This window comes from Diabrotica virgifera, chromosome 8 (assembly GCF_917563875.1).
Source record: "Diabrotica virgifera virgifera chromosome 8, PGI_DIABVI_V3a".
In the NCBI taxonomy this organism is placed as follows: Eukaryota; Metazoa; Arthropoda; class Insecta; order Coleoptera; family Chrysomelidae; genus Diabrotica; species Diabrotica virgifera.
The window spans coordinates 25098920-25114480 of NC_065450.1; the positions used below are offsets into that span (position 1 = coordinate 25098920).

Consider the following 15561-nt stretch of genomic DNA (forward strand, 5'->3'; position numbering starts at 1 on the left):
AATTATTATAGTTTGTCACAAATAAGTTTATTTTAGTCCTCAATTAACTGGTCTAATGTTGATTTTAATTATTTTATTTTATGATGTCAGTTTCACTATCGGGCGGTGTTAAGTCTAGAAATACGAAGCGGAAATTTACGGGAGATGTAGGGGCACAAGGCAAAAAAGGCCGTGGAGTCGACCTGGGAACTCCTAAGCTACCCGCCCATGGTTATCCTCTGGATCATCCCTTTAATAAAGATGGCTATCGGTACCTACTGGCGGAACCTGATCCACATGCACCTTTCAGACAGGTAAAAATAAACTAAGTTATCATTGGATTATCAGATTTATTGATCTTCAATTATTATTTACAAATTTTTAAGATTTGATAGGCGATTTTATTAATTTAATATTATTTATGTGACTTAACTATTACCTATATGCTAATATTATGCGGTCTACCCCGAGGATGCGGTCTACCGATCGCAATCTGAAAATTTCTGAAGGATTTGCGGAATATAATGAATTGTATGAAAACTATTGTAATCAATAAAGATTTGGAGGAAAATAAACGTACAATGAAAGAGGCTCTAATAATTAAAAAAAATGCACCCCAACTAACCCATATGTAACCTAATTATTTGAAAAGCGATTAGCCTGATGTTAAAGAAAAAAATCATGCATCTTAATTTAAGAAATGTAACAAATAAACGGTTTGTTTTTCAATTTTGTGTGCAAATCCTCCTGAGAAAAGATTATGGTGTTGTTAAGCCGCACAGGTAAAAAAATCTTTACAAAGTGAATAAAACGCATAAATCAGAAGAAGTTTTATTTTAATTTTTCAAATTAATACTTTGTCATATCAATTTACTACATTATTGCTTAAAATTGGCTTAATTTTTCTGGTTTATGCGTTTTATTAACTTTGTACAGACTTTTTTTTTCCGATACTGTAATATAGTACAGGTTATATTATACACTACACCGCATCCATCGGTAGACCGAAAGCTATAGAATAAACGCGACGGTAGACCGCATATTATAGTAGCACCTATTATCTTTGTGTATTTTTTAGATTTTTTTTACTCAAGTGTCTTTGAGTTTCTTTTTTGCTTAGGAAAATGTTTTATATCCCGAACTACTTCCGTTTTTAGTAATCAATGGTAGTTGTATACAATTTTTACGTACACCAAAAAATATTTTTTAAAAAATATGTATGAATTAAAAAGAAAAGTATTTTAAAAGTGGGTAAAATATTTATTTCCTAGCTGAGTGTTTTTGGCTTACAAAGCCATCTTCAGAACAATGGTCAAAATTTAAAAAGTTTTAAAACGTAGGGGTGGGAAAAACCTACCGGTTATAACCTAAAAATCTTCAGTTGAATAACCAGATAAGTTAACCCTAAAAAAATAATGACTTCAGAGAAATAATAGGGAAATTTTTGGCCCCCGTGCGCACGAAATAAAAAATTTAAGTTTACCGAAACCGAAACAAATTTGACAACACTGATGACTGATTTCTATTTTCGATTCCAATGGACAGCCTAAGTCTGACGTCACAAATGTCACAAAATTGGGAGGAGCTTATTTGACTCCCAAACAATCTGGGCTAATTAGCAAAATACAAGGAAAAATTATTTACCAGCAATTTTAGTGCTAGAATTGAATCTTATGACTGTATATATTAATAATATAGGTATGCAAAGTCCGCAGATAGTGTGCTACTTTTGTATAAACAAAATGGCGCCCGAAAATCGTGTTTTTTGAATTTTTGCTCTATAACTCCAAAGATTTTAACTTTACACCAAAAACTCCCTAATAAAAATTCACCTTAATTAAATTCTGCATAGAGACGTGTTTTTCCCGATTTACTTAGACGAAAATTTTCCCCGGAAAATGCGGGTTTTTCCAACAAAATCTTTAATTTTCAACTAAAATTTTAGATAAGTAATTGTTTATCAATAATTAAATAACTTGGTAATATAAAAGATCTTTCCGTATAGATTATAATTTCAGAAGCCGATGGAAATTTAATGATCAGTTTAGCAACAATTGAATTGTTAATTCAAAATTTACTGTCGCTATAATAACTAAAATAATTATGATACCTAAGAATAATTATAATTTTTTTATAAAAAGATACTGTACCTGTCTAATGTACTTTACAGAATTTAAATTGGACTATTTAAGCAGCCTCAGGAATATTTTAAAATTATAAACAATTTTTTGGCTTATAAACAAATAGAATATCTCGGGAAATATTAAATTAAATTAAATCATGAAAACGGTACTGAGAGGCAGGGCGCTTCTTTTAAAAGAAAAAACTTTTAATTGTGATGAGTGGTTCCTGAGATACAACCGGTCAAAGTTGACCGGCATTTACGGCAAAGATATAAACAATAGGATCATAATTTTTAAACCATCACATTTTTATTTTTGTCCTCTTTCTCCACACCAATTTTCATATCTTTAAAATAGTCATAACTTATATTATTATAATAAAAACTATCGATATTACGAGTGAAAATTGACAAAAATAACAAAATTCCAATCAAAAATTAGATTGAAGAAAATGTAATCTCAAAGTTCAAAATCGGTATACGTTAAAAAAATGCATTTTCTCAGCTTCCCATGGAGCAATTTTCTTCATTCTTTTTTTTTTCCAAGTAACTCGAGTAGAGCCATCTAACTAACGCATTATTAAATGTCAAAGTTGCTTCTGTTTTGTTACAATAGATTAATTTATTTATAAGAAAAGAAAACTACATATTTTTTCCAGTCGTAGACTTTTTTAGATAAACTTACTACAAGTGTACCCTTTAACGTTAAAAACACTAATATTCTCATTTGAATGCTGTATAATTATTTAAACAATCTTTATTTCATCAAATTAAAAATTTTGTTATAATAAATACCCAAGCGTATTGTAAAGTTGAGTTTTTTTTTTTTGGCTTTAGGATTAGACCATGCGGCCAGAAACAAAGTAAATAGTACATACATAAACATAATATATATCTTATCTAAACTATCTAATTACTAATCTAAGTTAAGGTTATCTAAGTCTGACCGACCTTTTTGTTAAGAATAGATATAATAAACATTTTATTTTCAAAGTGAATTTTTGTTAAATTAATTTTAATAAAAATTTTGGGATAAGGACAAGGGTCACACTTTTCTCATTCAAGGATTTTTCTTTTTTCTTAATAATTATTGATTACCTATATACCCACCCCACACGGTAAGGCAGGCATGTAGGCAATCAAAAGGAAAGACATAATTTAAGGTTACAAGCCTAATCTAGTCATTCTCTAACTTAATTTTACAGTCATATAGGAAAAACAAAATAAAATCAAAAATACGTTTATCACTCAGTGCCAAAAGATACATAACATTATAGGGACCGTAAACGTTTAAACTTCTTAAATTTTTTGTAAGAATGTCCGACTGATGTGTGTACTTCTTACAATTAAAAAATATATGATCCAAGTCCGCCGTTTCATTGCAAATATCACAAAGATTGTTATCAGTTATTTTTATTTTGTATAAATGTGCCGGATAGCAAGCATGTCCAAATTTCATCCGAGATATGGTTGTTATGGAACTTCTCGGATAATCGTAATTTTTAAACCAGTAATTTTTTCGAATATCGGGTTCTAGCAATGTATATCTTGTGCCTTTTGTCAAAATAAAATGTTTATATTGTTTAGACCATTTTTTATATAAATTATCCTTAGCAATATTTATTCTCTCATCTAATGTTAATAAGTGTGTAACATCTTCTCCCAACTGTATGCTTTCTTTAGCCGCTTTAACAACTTGTTCATTGAATGTGATACCTGAGTGTGCTTTCACCCACACAAAAATAAATTTTCTAGTTTTTTGCATTTGAGAGAGCAAAGATTTTATTTTGGCTATGTAAGGATGACTATATGCGGAGTTGATTTGTAAATGTGATTGTAAACTATTTAAAACCGAAAGTGAATCAGAAAAAATTATGGAGTATGAAATGTTATTTTCCATTATAAATTCTATAGGTTTCAAAATAGCAAACGCTTCTGCTGTAAAAATGCATGTTTTTCTACTCAATTTAAATCTGCGTTGTATTTGCAGTGGGACAATAAACGCTGCACCTGTGCCATAAGGATCTTTTGATGCATCTGTGTAAATAGCAGTATACATTTGATATTTGTTTAATAGCTGATTGATTATTTCATTATTGAGATATCTTAATTCAGAATATCTAGGTATAATTACCTGAATGATCAACAATAAAACATCTAAGTTGACCTTAACTGTTGTAGGGGAGAAGTCTATTGAGTTTCTAAATCCTTCACATAAAGGAGGTGAGTTTCTATTAGACCAGTATGATCCTGTAAGGTCCTGAATATTTAGGGTGGAGATCTTTTGAGTAAGTGATGAATTTTTGACTTTTCACTTGATTATCATTTTTTCTGCCAATAATTGCCTTCCCAGCTCTAATGGAGGTTCCACAGTTTCTACTCTTAACGGTTCAATTGGAGTTGATTTCATTGCACCAATGCAGAGTCGCAAAGCTTTGTTTTGTAAAGTATCTAATTTCTTTTAATAAGTTATTATTAGCACTACCATATAAGAAGCTGCCATAATCTATAATGGACCTTATATATGATTTATAAAAAGTCAAGGCTGTTTGGGGTTCCGCCCCCCACCATGTCCACATAATACACTTCAAGAAGTTTAATCCCTTACTACATTTTTGTAAAATTTCTTCAATGTGTGCTCTAAAGGTTAATTTTTTATCTAGAGTGATTCCGAGATATTTTATTTGGTTGGTTAAAGAAAAATTAATATCATTCAGCTGTATGGTCGTACAATTTGGAATATTGTGTCGGGTAAAAATGACCACTTTTGATTTATGCGGAGATAAATCAAAACCTAGATTACTTATATTCTGGATGAAAGGTGTAACTGCTGTATTCAAACTTTGTAAACTTTTATCATAACTTTTTGCATGTGTGTAAAAGACGAAATCATCAGCGTACTGAATAATATTTGCATTAGGTGAAATATTGTGTAAATCATAGGTGTATATATTGAAAAGTAATGGTGATAAAACCGATCCTTGAGGTAAACCGCTTTGTTACCAAACGATATTCAGAAATGATGCCGTTATCTTTTCTGATCGCTACTGATCTATTTATGTAGAGTTTAAGTATGGTGTTTGCTACTTCTTCTGGAATTTGTAAGTTGATCATTTTATTTCGTAGTATAGTCCAGTCTACACTATCATAAGCTCCTTTTATATCAAGAAATAGTGAAGCTTGGTAGTCATTTCGAGAAAGACACAGCTGTATATCTGTAACCAGTTGACCAACAGCATCACCTGTGCCATAATTTATTTTAAAACCGTACTGACTTTGAGGAAAACCATTTGTGTTCTTGAACCACCATTCCAATCTGTTTTTGACAATCCTTTCAAACATTTTTAATATACATGGTAGCAAAGAAATGGGTCTGTATGATTCGCTTTCATCTGGGTTTTTATCGGGTTTCAGAATAGGCACAACAATAACTTTTTTCCACTCTTCGATACATTCACCGCGTATCCAAATGTCGTTCATTATTTGGGTTAAAAATATTTTAGCATTCATTGGTAAATGATAAAGCATAGGATATCGAATTTGATCATATCCAGGAGAGGTATTTTTTCTATTATCTAATGCAAAGTCAATTTCATTTAAACCTATAGGCTCCAAAAATATACGATGATTTTTCTTGTTTTGTTCTCGCTTGGTCATTAAATGGTTTATATTGTTATACACCATTGGCGGAGCTATTATATCGAAAAAATGATCTTGATAGTTAGAGTTACCAGATTTCTTAGTGGTTTTAGTATGTCTTTGCATTTTTTTGCTTGGGTCCAGAGCTCCGTAACTGGATTATTTTTGTTTAAATTCGCACACCACATACGCCAGTTATATTTAGCTTTTTCTTTGAGATACTTCTTAACTCTGGCTATAACTTCTTTGCACATTATGTAATTTTCCAGAGTGCTATTTATTTTATAAATATGCAGTTTGTGTTTTCTCTCTTTTATAGCTGCCTCACATTCATTGTCCCACCAAGGTGGTAAAACTTTTGTGAATTTATTTCTAGGAGCCTTGTTTATAGGTATTGCTGTTGAGGCGGCAGCGTTAATTCCTTCTATTAAAAAATCGTATTTAGATTGCGTTGTATTATCTTCAGGATGGTTTTCGGTAAAAAATGTACACGCTGTATCTTCGTATATATCCCAGTTTGCCTTGCGTAGATTCCATTTAGTCTTAGGGTTGAAAGTTGTATCATTTGGATATAAATGTTTGTCTATTTCGATAATAACTGGAAAATGATCTGATCCCATCACATCCTTAAGTGTATACCACTCACAATCAATAGCAAGATCTGATGACAAAAATGTTAAGTCAACCACAGATCTAAGGTTATTTCTTGTAAATCTGGTAGGTTCTCCAGTATTCAAAAGCACTAGATAAGTATTCTCAAGAACGTCTAATACCTGAGTTCCTTTGGGATTTATTTTATATGAGCCCCACATCTCATGGTGTGCATTGAAGTCGCCTCCTATAATACCTGTACCATTTAGTGTGTTTAATACATTTTCCCAATCTGAGCGGCTTGTCCTTATGTTGGGTGGGCAGTAGACTGAAAAACATTTAAAATTTTCCTTATTATTAGTTATGATCTGGATACCACAAATTAATATTTCATTAGAAAAATTTTGACAAACATTAGCTAGAGTATAGTTAAAAGTTTTTTTAATTAGGATTGCAACACCGACGTAACCGTCATCCCTATCTTTGCGTACAATATTGTAACCACGAAAAGAAATCTGTCGGTCAGACCTAAACCAGGTTTCAGATAATAAAGCTATATCAATTTGATGTTCTTCTAAACATTTCACTAAACTTATCTTATTAGAAACTGCTGATTGAGCATTCCATTGCAAAATTTTTAATTTATTATTTCCTTTATTGGCCATTTCCATAAAAGTGACCTATTTTATTGCGAATAATATCAGTATCAATGTTTTTAAGATCATCAAAAGAATTAATATCATCTAAAACACTTTGAAAAATGTTAAGAAACATGGACACAAAATCATTAGAATTAATTTCAAGGTTAGATTTATCAATTGAAGGTAAAGGTTTACTGGGCCCAAACGTGAAAGGGAACATTGGCGTTTCTACAGGAGCAGACAACTTCTTTCTTTTAGCTGGGATTCTTGGTTCCTTGTTTGTGAATAAGGATACACAGGAACTGTGGAGGTTTTGTCCTGCTGTGAAGTAGTTGGGTTTGTGGAGGAAACTCTAGGCTTATTAATGAAGTTGTAGGCATTTGTTTTTACTTGAGGAAGATTAGGAAAACTATCCATGCTTTGAGTATCCAAAACTGAAAATCTATTATTTGTATTTAAAGTCGAAGAGTAGTTATTCCGAAGATTATTCTTTGCTTCCAAAAAGGTTAAATTTTGCTCCGCCATACATTTTTAAAATTTTGTTTTGCTCAATGAATACAGGACAAGTTTTAGAAATAGATTTATGCTGGTCAGTCTTACAATGTTTGCAGAAACTATCTTGCGGATCTCTACATTCATGTTTGTCGTCTTTTTCTTTTGTACAATTAAGGCAGAGTTTTAGTGCTGCGACAATTTTTTGCTACGTGTCCATGTTCAAGACACCTGAAGCACTGAACAACTTTATGTATATAAGATTCGACTGCACATGAAACACTGTTAAGAAAAACATGTGTAGGTAGTATTACCTTCAAAAGTCAATAAAATCATCTGTCTTGGTATATAAGTATTTTCTCCGTCTACGATTATTTTTCTTTTAAATCTACTTACCTCTGTTATAGTTATAGGAGAGATAATATTTTCAAACAGATACTTATCATTAAAACTTGTATCAACATTTCTGATAATGGCTTTTCTTTGCAACAAATTATTGGGAATGAAAGCATTTATATTATGGTCTTGTAAACGTTTGTCATGAATTAATTTATTAGCATCTTTTATTGATTTTAACTCAACTCTTACTCTATTCTTACCTACACTACTGATGCTAATTATGTTTTGGACAGCAAGAATCTTATGGAGAATGTGGCCTATCTTCATTGCGTGAATTTTACCCATATTCTCTTCTTTATTTGATTTTTCAATGAAAATATACACTTTATTAGAATAAAGATGAGCTTTCTGCAAATTAAACATTTTTTTGGATGGCTCCTTATCAACGACATCATTATTTTCAACTTGAGCATTATTTGGTATATTTTGGATCTCCAAACTATTTTCCAAGTCCATATTTTGTGTTCCCCCTTCATCAGGGGGATCTTCTTCCCCCATTATGGTGAAACTGAACAATTCACTTTAAAAAACTTTCCAAAACTTTTGTGTATAGATAAATTGGTTTTAGATAAATCGAAATTGACGCGTACTAAACGAAAGAGCCGGCAAATATCCACAGAAAAATTAATTTTACTGGGAGCAGATTTTAATCGGTACTTTCAGTTTGACGTTTATTTTGACAATATGAAAGTTGAGTTTGAGTCTTTAGTTCTGGTTTTGAAATCATTTCTGTTTAAACAATGATAACCCAAAGTTTAGTAAAAATGACTCAAAATTAATAAAATCGTATATAAATCGGCGTAAAGTTACACGAAGAGTTTAAATATCGACTTTCAGTTCTACTTTCGATTACTTTGGGTGAAAACCTAGGACTTACGAAGTCCGATTACTTGTTTTATTAAAACATATAGTCTGGGAGGTGGTATCAAAAGTTTACGGTGATTTTAGCACGGCGATTGTATGAATTTATTTTGGTAGATAGTACTTGTTTGATAACGAAAATATCTGTCAGCTGGCGTGACTCCGGGGCTTTTAGGCAAGAAAAGATAACATATGAAAGTAGATGGAAAAACCCTACAATTTATATATCAAATACTTATCTCCGTGCGTTAGATCCATAATGGCTTAATGGTGAGAATTACTGACTCCTGGCTTTCTCCCAGGCGAGTCGGGTTCGATTCCCGGCGTCGGAAATCCTTTTTGTTTTTAAAATTATTGACATTTCGATTTGAAAAATAATTGTTTTTATAATACCACATTTTTATTATTTAAACGACACAATATAAAAAAGTATTATAATAGTTATTTATGAAACAGTTCGTGAAGTATGCTTTTTGCGAACGCACGCGATATTTAGAGCACGAGCGACAACGGAGCGAGTGCTATACATCGCATAAGTTCGCAAAAAGTACTTCACGCACAGTTTCATGCAATGTTTTATCTACTCTTCGATAAACAAATAAAAAAACTGTAACTCTTCGTCACTGGAATTGATTTCTATTCTACAATTTTTAGAACTTTGACATTTAAAAATCCTAACTACTTTCAAACCACAAAACTGTCAAAAATGTTGTTGTAAGTCATTGCTCATATTGTCATATTGCTCATATTGTCATTGTTAAGGATATTTGATTATATGAAAGTGTTCCAAAAAACCCATTGAAAGTGTACGAAAAAGTAAATCCCATTTAAAATACATTGCTACGTCACGCACTGCTATCTATAATGACAGTTTTCACAAACTAAAAACTGATACATAATATGACGTAGAGTAGATAAAAACAATTATTTTTCAAATCAAAATGTCAATTTTAAAAACAAAAAGGATTTCCGAGCCGGGAATCGAACCCTACTCGCCTGGGTGAAAACCAGGAGCCAGGTATTAAGGGCAGTCAATGAGGGTATGTGGCTCCGAATTCCATCCTACTACATCGATTTACTTGATATTTTCACAGTAACTACTAGTAAGGAGGGAATAGCTCAAGAAACAAAGTCTACTCTATGTCGATGTGCGCTTTTATCTTGGGGGGTGGTTCCCACCCTTCCTCATGGGTGAAAAATGTTTTGGTTAAAATAGCCACGGAAGAGGCTAGAGAACCTAATTTTAAGCAAAAACTGTTCTATAATAATTTTTTGAAAATTCAATACTTTTCAAGTTATTCGTGGTTGAAAATTGGCCATTTTTATTGAAAAATTACACCTTATCGGACGGATTTTTGCGAATACCTTAAAAACTATGCATCTAACAAAAAAACTATATAAAATATTTCTGTAGGTTATAAAAAAACAAAGAGATTCGTTCCTTCATAAATCTTCTAGTTAAAATACAAAAAGGGATATGGTAGTAAAAAGAGTTTGTTTTTTTGCTATATATGCTCAAATCGGTGTATTCAACTTGAAATAACAGAGAAACTGTCGATTTTAGATGTATAATGATACTAATAACTTTTGTAGTGCTTGAAAAGACCTTTAAAATGAGCAATATTAAATGTCGATTACATTCAAACTAAGTGAGATATTCTGCAAAAAAGTTGATGACTAATGTATTTTAAGAAGAAATGAGAAGTATATTTAACCCCTCATCCATCAGAATTTAAATACATCGTTTTCCTTCTACAATACTTTTTATTATAGTGTTATTTCTATGTTCAAAAAGTTGGACTGGATTAAAATGAATGGTTTTTGAAAAAAAATAAGATCAAATTATAGAGCGCATTTTTAAATTTTCTTAAAAATCTTCCTTTTCCTCCATGTAACTCGAAAAAGATAAGAGATCCAAAAATTTAAATACCACACAAAAATGTAGGGCTTTTTCAGATAAAAATTTCCTTCTTTTTTTCATTACTGTATCTCTTATCATTTTCAAGTTACATGGAGAAAAAGGATGATTTTTAAGAAAATTTAAAAATTCTCTCTATAATTAAATTTGATCTTTTTTTTTTCCAAAAACCATTCATTTTAAACCCGTCCAGCTTTTTGAACATAGAAATAACACTATAATAAAAGATATTGTGGAAGGAACACGATGCATTTACATTTTGGTGGATGGGGGTTAAAATTACTTATCATTTTTTCTTAAAACACATTAGTTATCAATTTTGTTTGCAGCATATCTCGCTTAGTTTTAATGTAATGGACCTTTAATATAGCTCATTTTAAAGGTCTTTTCAAGCACTACAAAAGGTATTAGTATCATTATACACCTAAAATCGACCGTTTCTCTGTTATTTCTAGTTGAATACACCAATTTGAGAATGTACCAAAAAACTAACTATTTTCACCTACCATATCTCTTTTTGTATTATAACTAAAAGATTTATGAAGGAAAGTGTCTCTTTCTTTTTTTATAACCTACAAAAATGTTTAATATAGTTTTTTTAGTTAGATGCATAATTTTTAAGGTATTCGCAAAAAACCGTTCGAAAAAGTATTGTTTCAATTAGTGTTGCCCAAAATCGGTCTTGGCCTTGCAGTATTGGTCTTGTTCTTGCGTTTTAGCAAGACCAAGACCAAGACCGCCTTATTTTAGCAAGACCAAGACCAAGACTGACCCTGCAAGACTTGAGTAAGAACAAGACTAAGCCTGCGAGACTCTTGCGTCTTGCAGTTTGAGTGTCGTTTTATGGAATAATACAGGGTGTAACAAAAATACAGGTCGTAAATTTAATCACATATTCTGGGACCAAAAATAGTTCGATTTAACCTAACTTACCTTAGTACAAATGTGCACATAAAAAAGTTACAGCCCTTTGAAGTTACAAAATGAAAATCGATTTTTTCCAATATATCGAAAACTATTGGAGATTTTTGATTAAAAATGAACATGTGGCATTCTTATGGCAGTAGTATCTTAAGAAAAAATTATAGTGAAATTTAGACATCCCATAAAAAATTTATGGGGGTTTGGTTCCTTTAAACAACCCCCCAAACTTTTGTGTACGTTTCAATTTGATTATAATTGTAGTTACCATTAGTTAAACACAATGCTTTAAATAGTTCTTTGCCTCTTGGTACTTTTTCGAAAAGTCAGTATTTGTCGAGATATTTTGCATATTATTTGTCAAATCCACCACATATTTGTATGTATATGGCCACATATATGCTATGTTCATCTGTGATATGGCTAAGTACGATTATGGAGACTTGATAATAATAGGAAGATTTATTTATGATTTACATTTTTAGGTATATTTTGAACCATATTAAAAAAGAAGTCACATCTCGATAAAATGTGCCTTATCGAAAAAATACAAAGAAGCAAAAAAGTTTTTAAAACATTGTGTTTAACTAATGGTACTACAATAATAATTTAATTGGAACGTACACAACCATTTGGGAGGCTTAAAGGAACAAAACCCCCATAAAATCTCTACGTAAACATATTAGAAAAGAAGCCGCAACTCGATAAAAACTGCCTTCTCGAAAAAATACTAAGAACCAAAAAAGTTTTAAAAATATTGAATTTAACTAATAGTATCACAATAATAATTTAATTGGAACGTACACAAAAGTTTGGGTGGGTTTAAGGGAATAAAAACCCCATATCATTTTTATGGGGTGCACAAATTTCACTATAATTTTTTTTAAGATATTCCTGCCATAAAAATGCCACATGTCCATTTTCAATAAAAAATCTCTAATAGTTTTCGATATATTGGAAAAAATTGATTTTCATTTTGTAACTTTAAAGGGCTGTAACTTTTTTATGTGCATATTTGTACTAAGGTAAGTTAGGTTCATTCGAACTATTTTTGGTCCTAGAATAGGTGATTTAATTTATGACCTGTATTTTTGTTACACCCTGTATATTAGTTCGGGTATATGCTTAGAGACTATGAGATACAAAAAAATATGTAACAAAAATTTGGAAAATTGGATTTATCAGCATTATGAACAATACGATGAACATACATACCGAATTAAAAATATGAACACTTATTTATTGGATACGTACTCAGATGTCATAATAAATTTATTATACAATGTAAAAATAAAATATTTCATTCTTTCCTAATATCAGACGACGCCTTCGCTCCGAAATTAATTACAATTGAGCAATTGTCTAGATTTTGAGAATAGCAACCTTTCATAAAATAATCTTTTTGTGTTGTGTGACACGACACGCCGACAGTATAATAATATCGCATTGAAACTTTTAAAGAAGTATGTCGCCTATAAGGTGATAAAAATATAATACGAATACCATATCCACTGTTACGGACAACCACTCAATTGTTTTTCCTTATCCATATCGTAAAGACTAAACGTCCTACTTATAAACTGTTTGCAGGGTGTGCAATTAGATATTAGATCAATCGGCCAAACAAAAGTTTTTTGCTGAAAAAGCACTAGATAAGATAATGCCTGGCTACCCTGTATAGTCCATTCGCGTACGGTAAAATGTTACAAATCCTTCAAATTTCAAAAAAGAGATATTTATTATTATATAAAAAGAGATATTGGCCGATCTGTGATTTTGCCATTGTTTTTTTATTGTTAATGAAGAACTTATGAGAGGATGGGCGATCGGGCTGCATTAAAAACTAAAAACAATGTTTTTTAAAATGAAATAAACAAATTACTTATCGACAACTGATAAATAAAGTTTAAGATTCAGTTTAGGCACTTCGAGATTTCGAAAATAATATTTTTTACTTGTGTTTTTGAGCCTTGAAAATCGTCATTTTTCGATTTTTTTCAGTTTTAAATTGTTTATAACTCGGAAACGAATAACTTTAGACAAAATCTACAAAAGACCTTTTTTGTTCCATATGATTCAAAGAACGCTAAAATAAGTCTGCCAGGGCTGAAACAATTGATTTTTATAATTTTTAAATTTTTTTTTTAAATAAATAGAAATATGTAACTCAGAAATTACGGCATTTCGGTATAGGAAATATTACATGAAAATTAATTAGTAGTTATTATGGTTCAAAATGCAAAAATATACAGGGTGTTCTATTCGAAATACGAAAGTTCATTATATTTAAAAAAAACGCAAGATCTGGCAACAATCTGTAATTGCCACTATAATATCGGCCGCATTAGAAGACCTTTACCCACCAAATTCTATAAAAATCGTTCAAGTCGTTTCCGAGATATTTGAGGCGTTCCATACATAAAACTCACTCTGTATAAATGTTATTTAATTAAACTGCGTGTATTACTTTGTACTAATTTTTGTTAAAAAAAGTCAATCTTAAAATTTTCAACTAATAGCAAACAAAAATTATCAACTAATAATAGTGTCAAAGCTATTGCGTACTGTGCTGTAATTTAATTTGTATTTTTTTATTTTTTATTTGAATAAATAGCAAATTGTAGAACTCTTTTATTCCATTTCATTTCATATACCTAATGTGAGAGTCCATCAATCCCTTTCTAGACAGATAATGTTCTTTAAAATACAGTCAAGAGTCAAGTTTATGTCATTTGTTTGTTTTTCTTGTGTTTTCAAAATATTTTAGCACATGTCAGGTTATTAAATGCAAACGTTTATTAAGAAACAGACTGACTCCCGTGGAACATGGTAGATAGCCCAGTTAGTTAGAGTATAGGCAGGGATAGTTTAGATCGTGGGTTCAAACCCACCTAATGTGAGTTGTTTATTAATAAATAGCAATATGCTAGTGGGTAACTGCGAGATTTGCAAGACTCTTGCTGCAAGACCAAGACCAAGACCAAGACTGGGAGTGCAATACCAAGACCAAGACCAAGACCAGGTGTACTGGTGCAAGACCAAGACCAAGACTGTCCAAGTCTCGTCTTGGTCTTGCATTTGGGCAACACTAGTTTCAATGAAAATGGCCAATTTTCAACCACGAATATCTCGAAAAGTATTGAGTTTTCAAAAAAAAAAAAATAGAACAGTTTTTACTTAGAATTAGGTTATCTAGCGAATTCCGAGGTAATTTTAACCAAAAAATTTTCCACCCCCCCCCCCCCGAAGATAAAAGCACACATCGGCATAGGGTAGACTTTGAATTAGGAGATAAGTAGAGGCTATTCCCAAAATTTCATTAAAATCCATGCAGTAGGATAGAATTCGGAGGCGATATCCTATTGTTGCTCCCATTGACTGGCGTATATTCTAACAACTGAGCAATTATGGATGTAGGGCACGGAGATAAATATGTGACATATAAGTTGTAGGGTTTTTCCATCTACTTTCAGATTTTATCTTTTCTTGGCTAAAAGCCCCGGTTTTGGGTCAGCTGACACATCATTTGTTAATACGCTTTGGAACAACTGACTAAAAAAAACAGCCATGCTAAAATTCTCCGGTCAAACGTGACGCTACCTTCCGGACTAATAGTGAGATAATGATAGGCACTTATATTTTTTAGGCATTCGATGAAAGCTCGGATTGGGCTGGAAAACCCATTCCAGGATGGTTGTATCGAACTTCAATAGCCAACACAGTACTGTTGGCTCTACACGATAGAGCTCCCCAGTTAAAAATATCGGAAGATCGCGTAGCAGTAACAGGAGAGAAAGGATATTCTACAGTAAGGGCCACTCACTGTAAGTAATTATTCGATATCGATTTTCATATCCTTTTGTAAAGATCATCTTCTAATTTTGCTATTCTTTCGATTTAAAATTAGCAGTCTTTGAAACCTTTTTATTACTATCAATTTTTCTAATCTTCCAGACCGAAATTTAAATTAGATCCTTTTTTCTTTGGTCAGTCTAAGG

The 15561-nt window shown here is 31.4% G+C and overlaps 1 protein-coding gene across 2 annotated transcripts in view; it reads left to right on the forward strand.

The window, feature by feature from the left end:
• LOC126890694 (set1/Ash2 histone methyltransferase complex subunit ASH2) overlaps positions 1 to 15561 on the forward strand; it is an 84144-nt gene that overhangs the window by 44393 nt on the left and 24190 nt on the right. For both annotated transcript variants that reach the window (XM_050659841.1, XM_050659843.1), the window contains 2 exons: positions 91 to 293; positions 15210 to 15387. In XM_050659841.1, coding sequence (XP_050515798.1) covers positions 91 to 293; positions 15210 to 15387 — 381 coding nt within the window. The remainder of the gene's footprint in view (positions 1 to 90; positions 294 to 15209; positions 15388 to 15561) is intronic.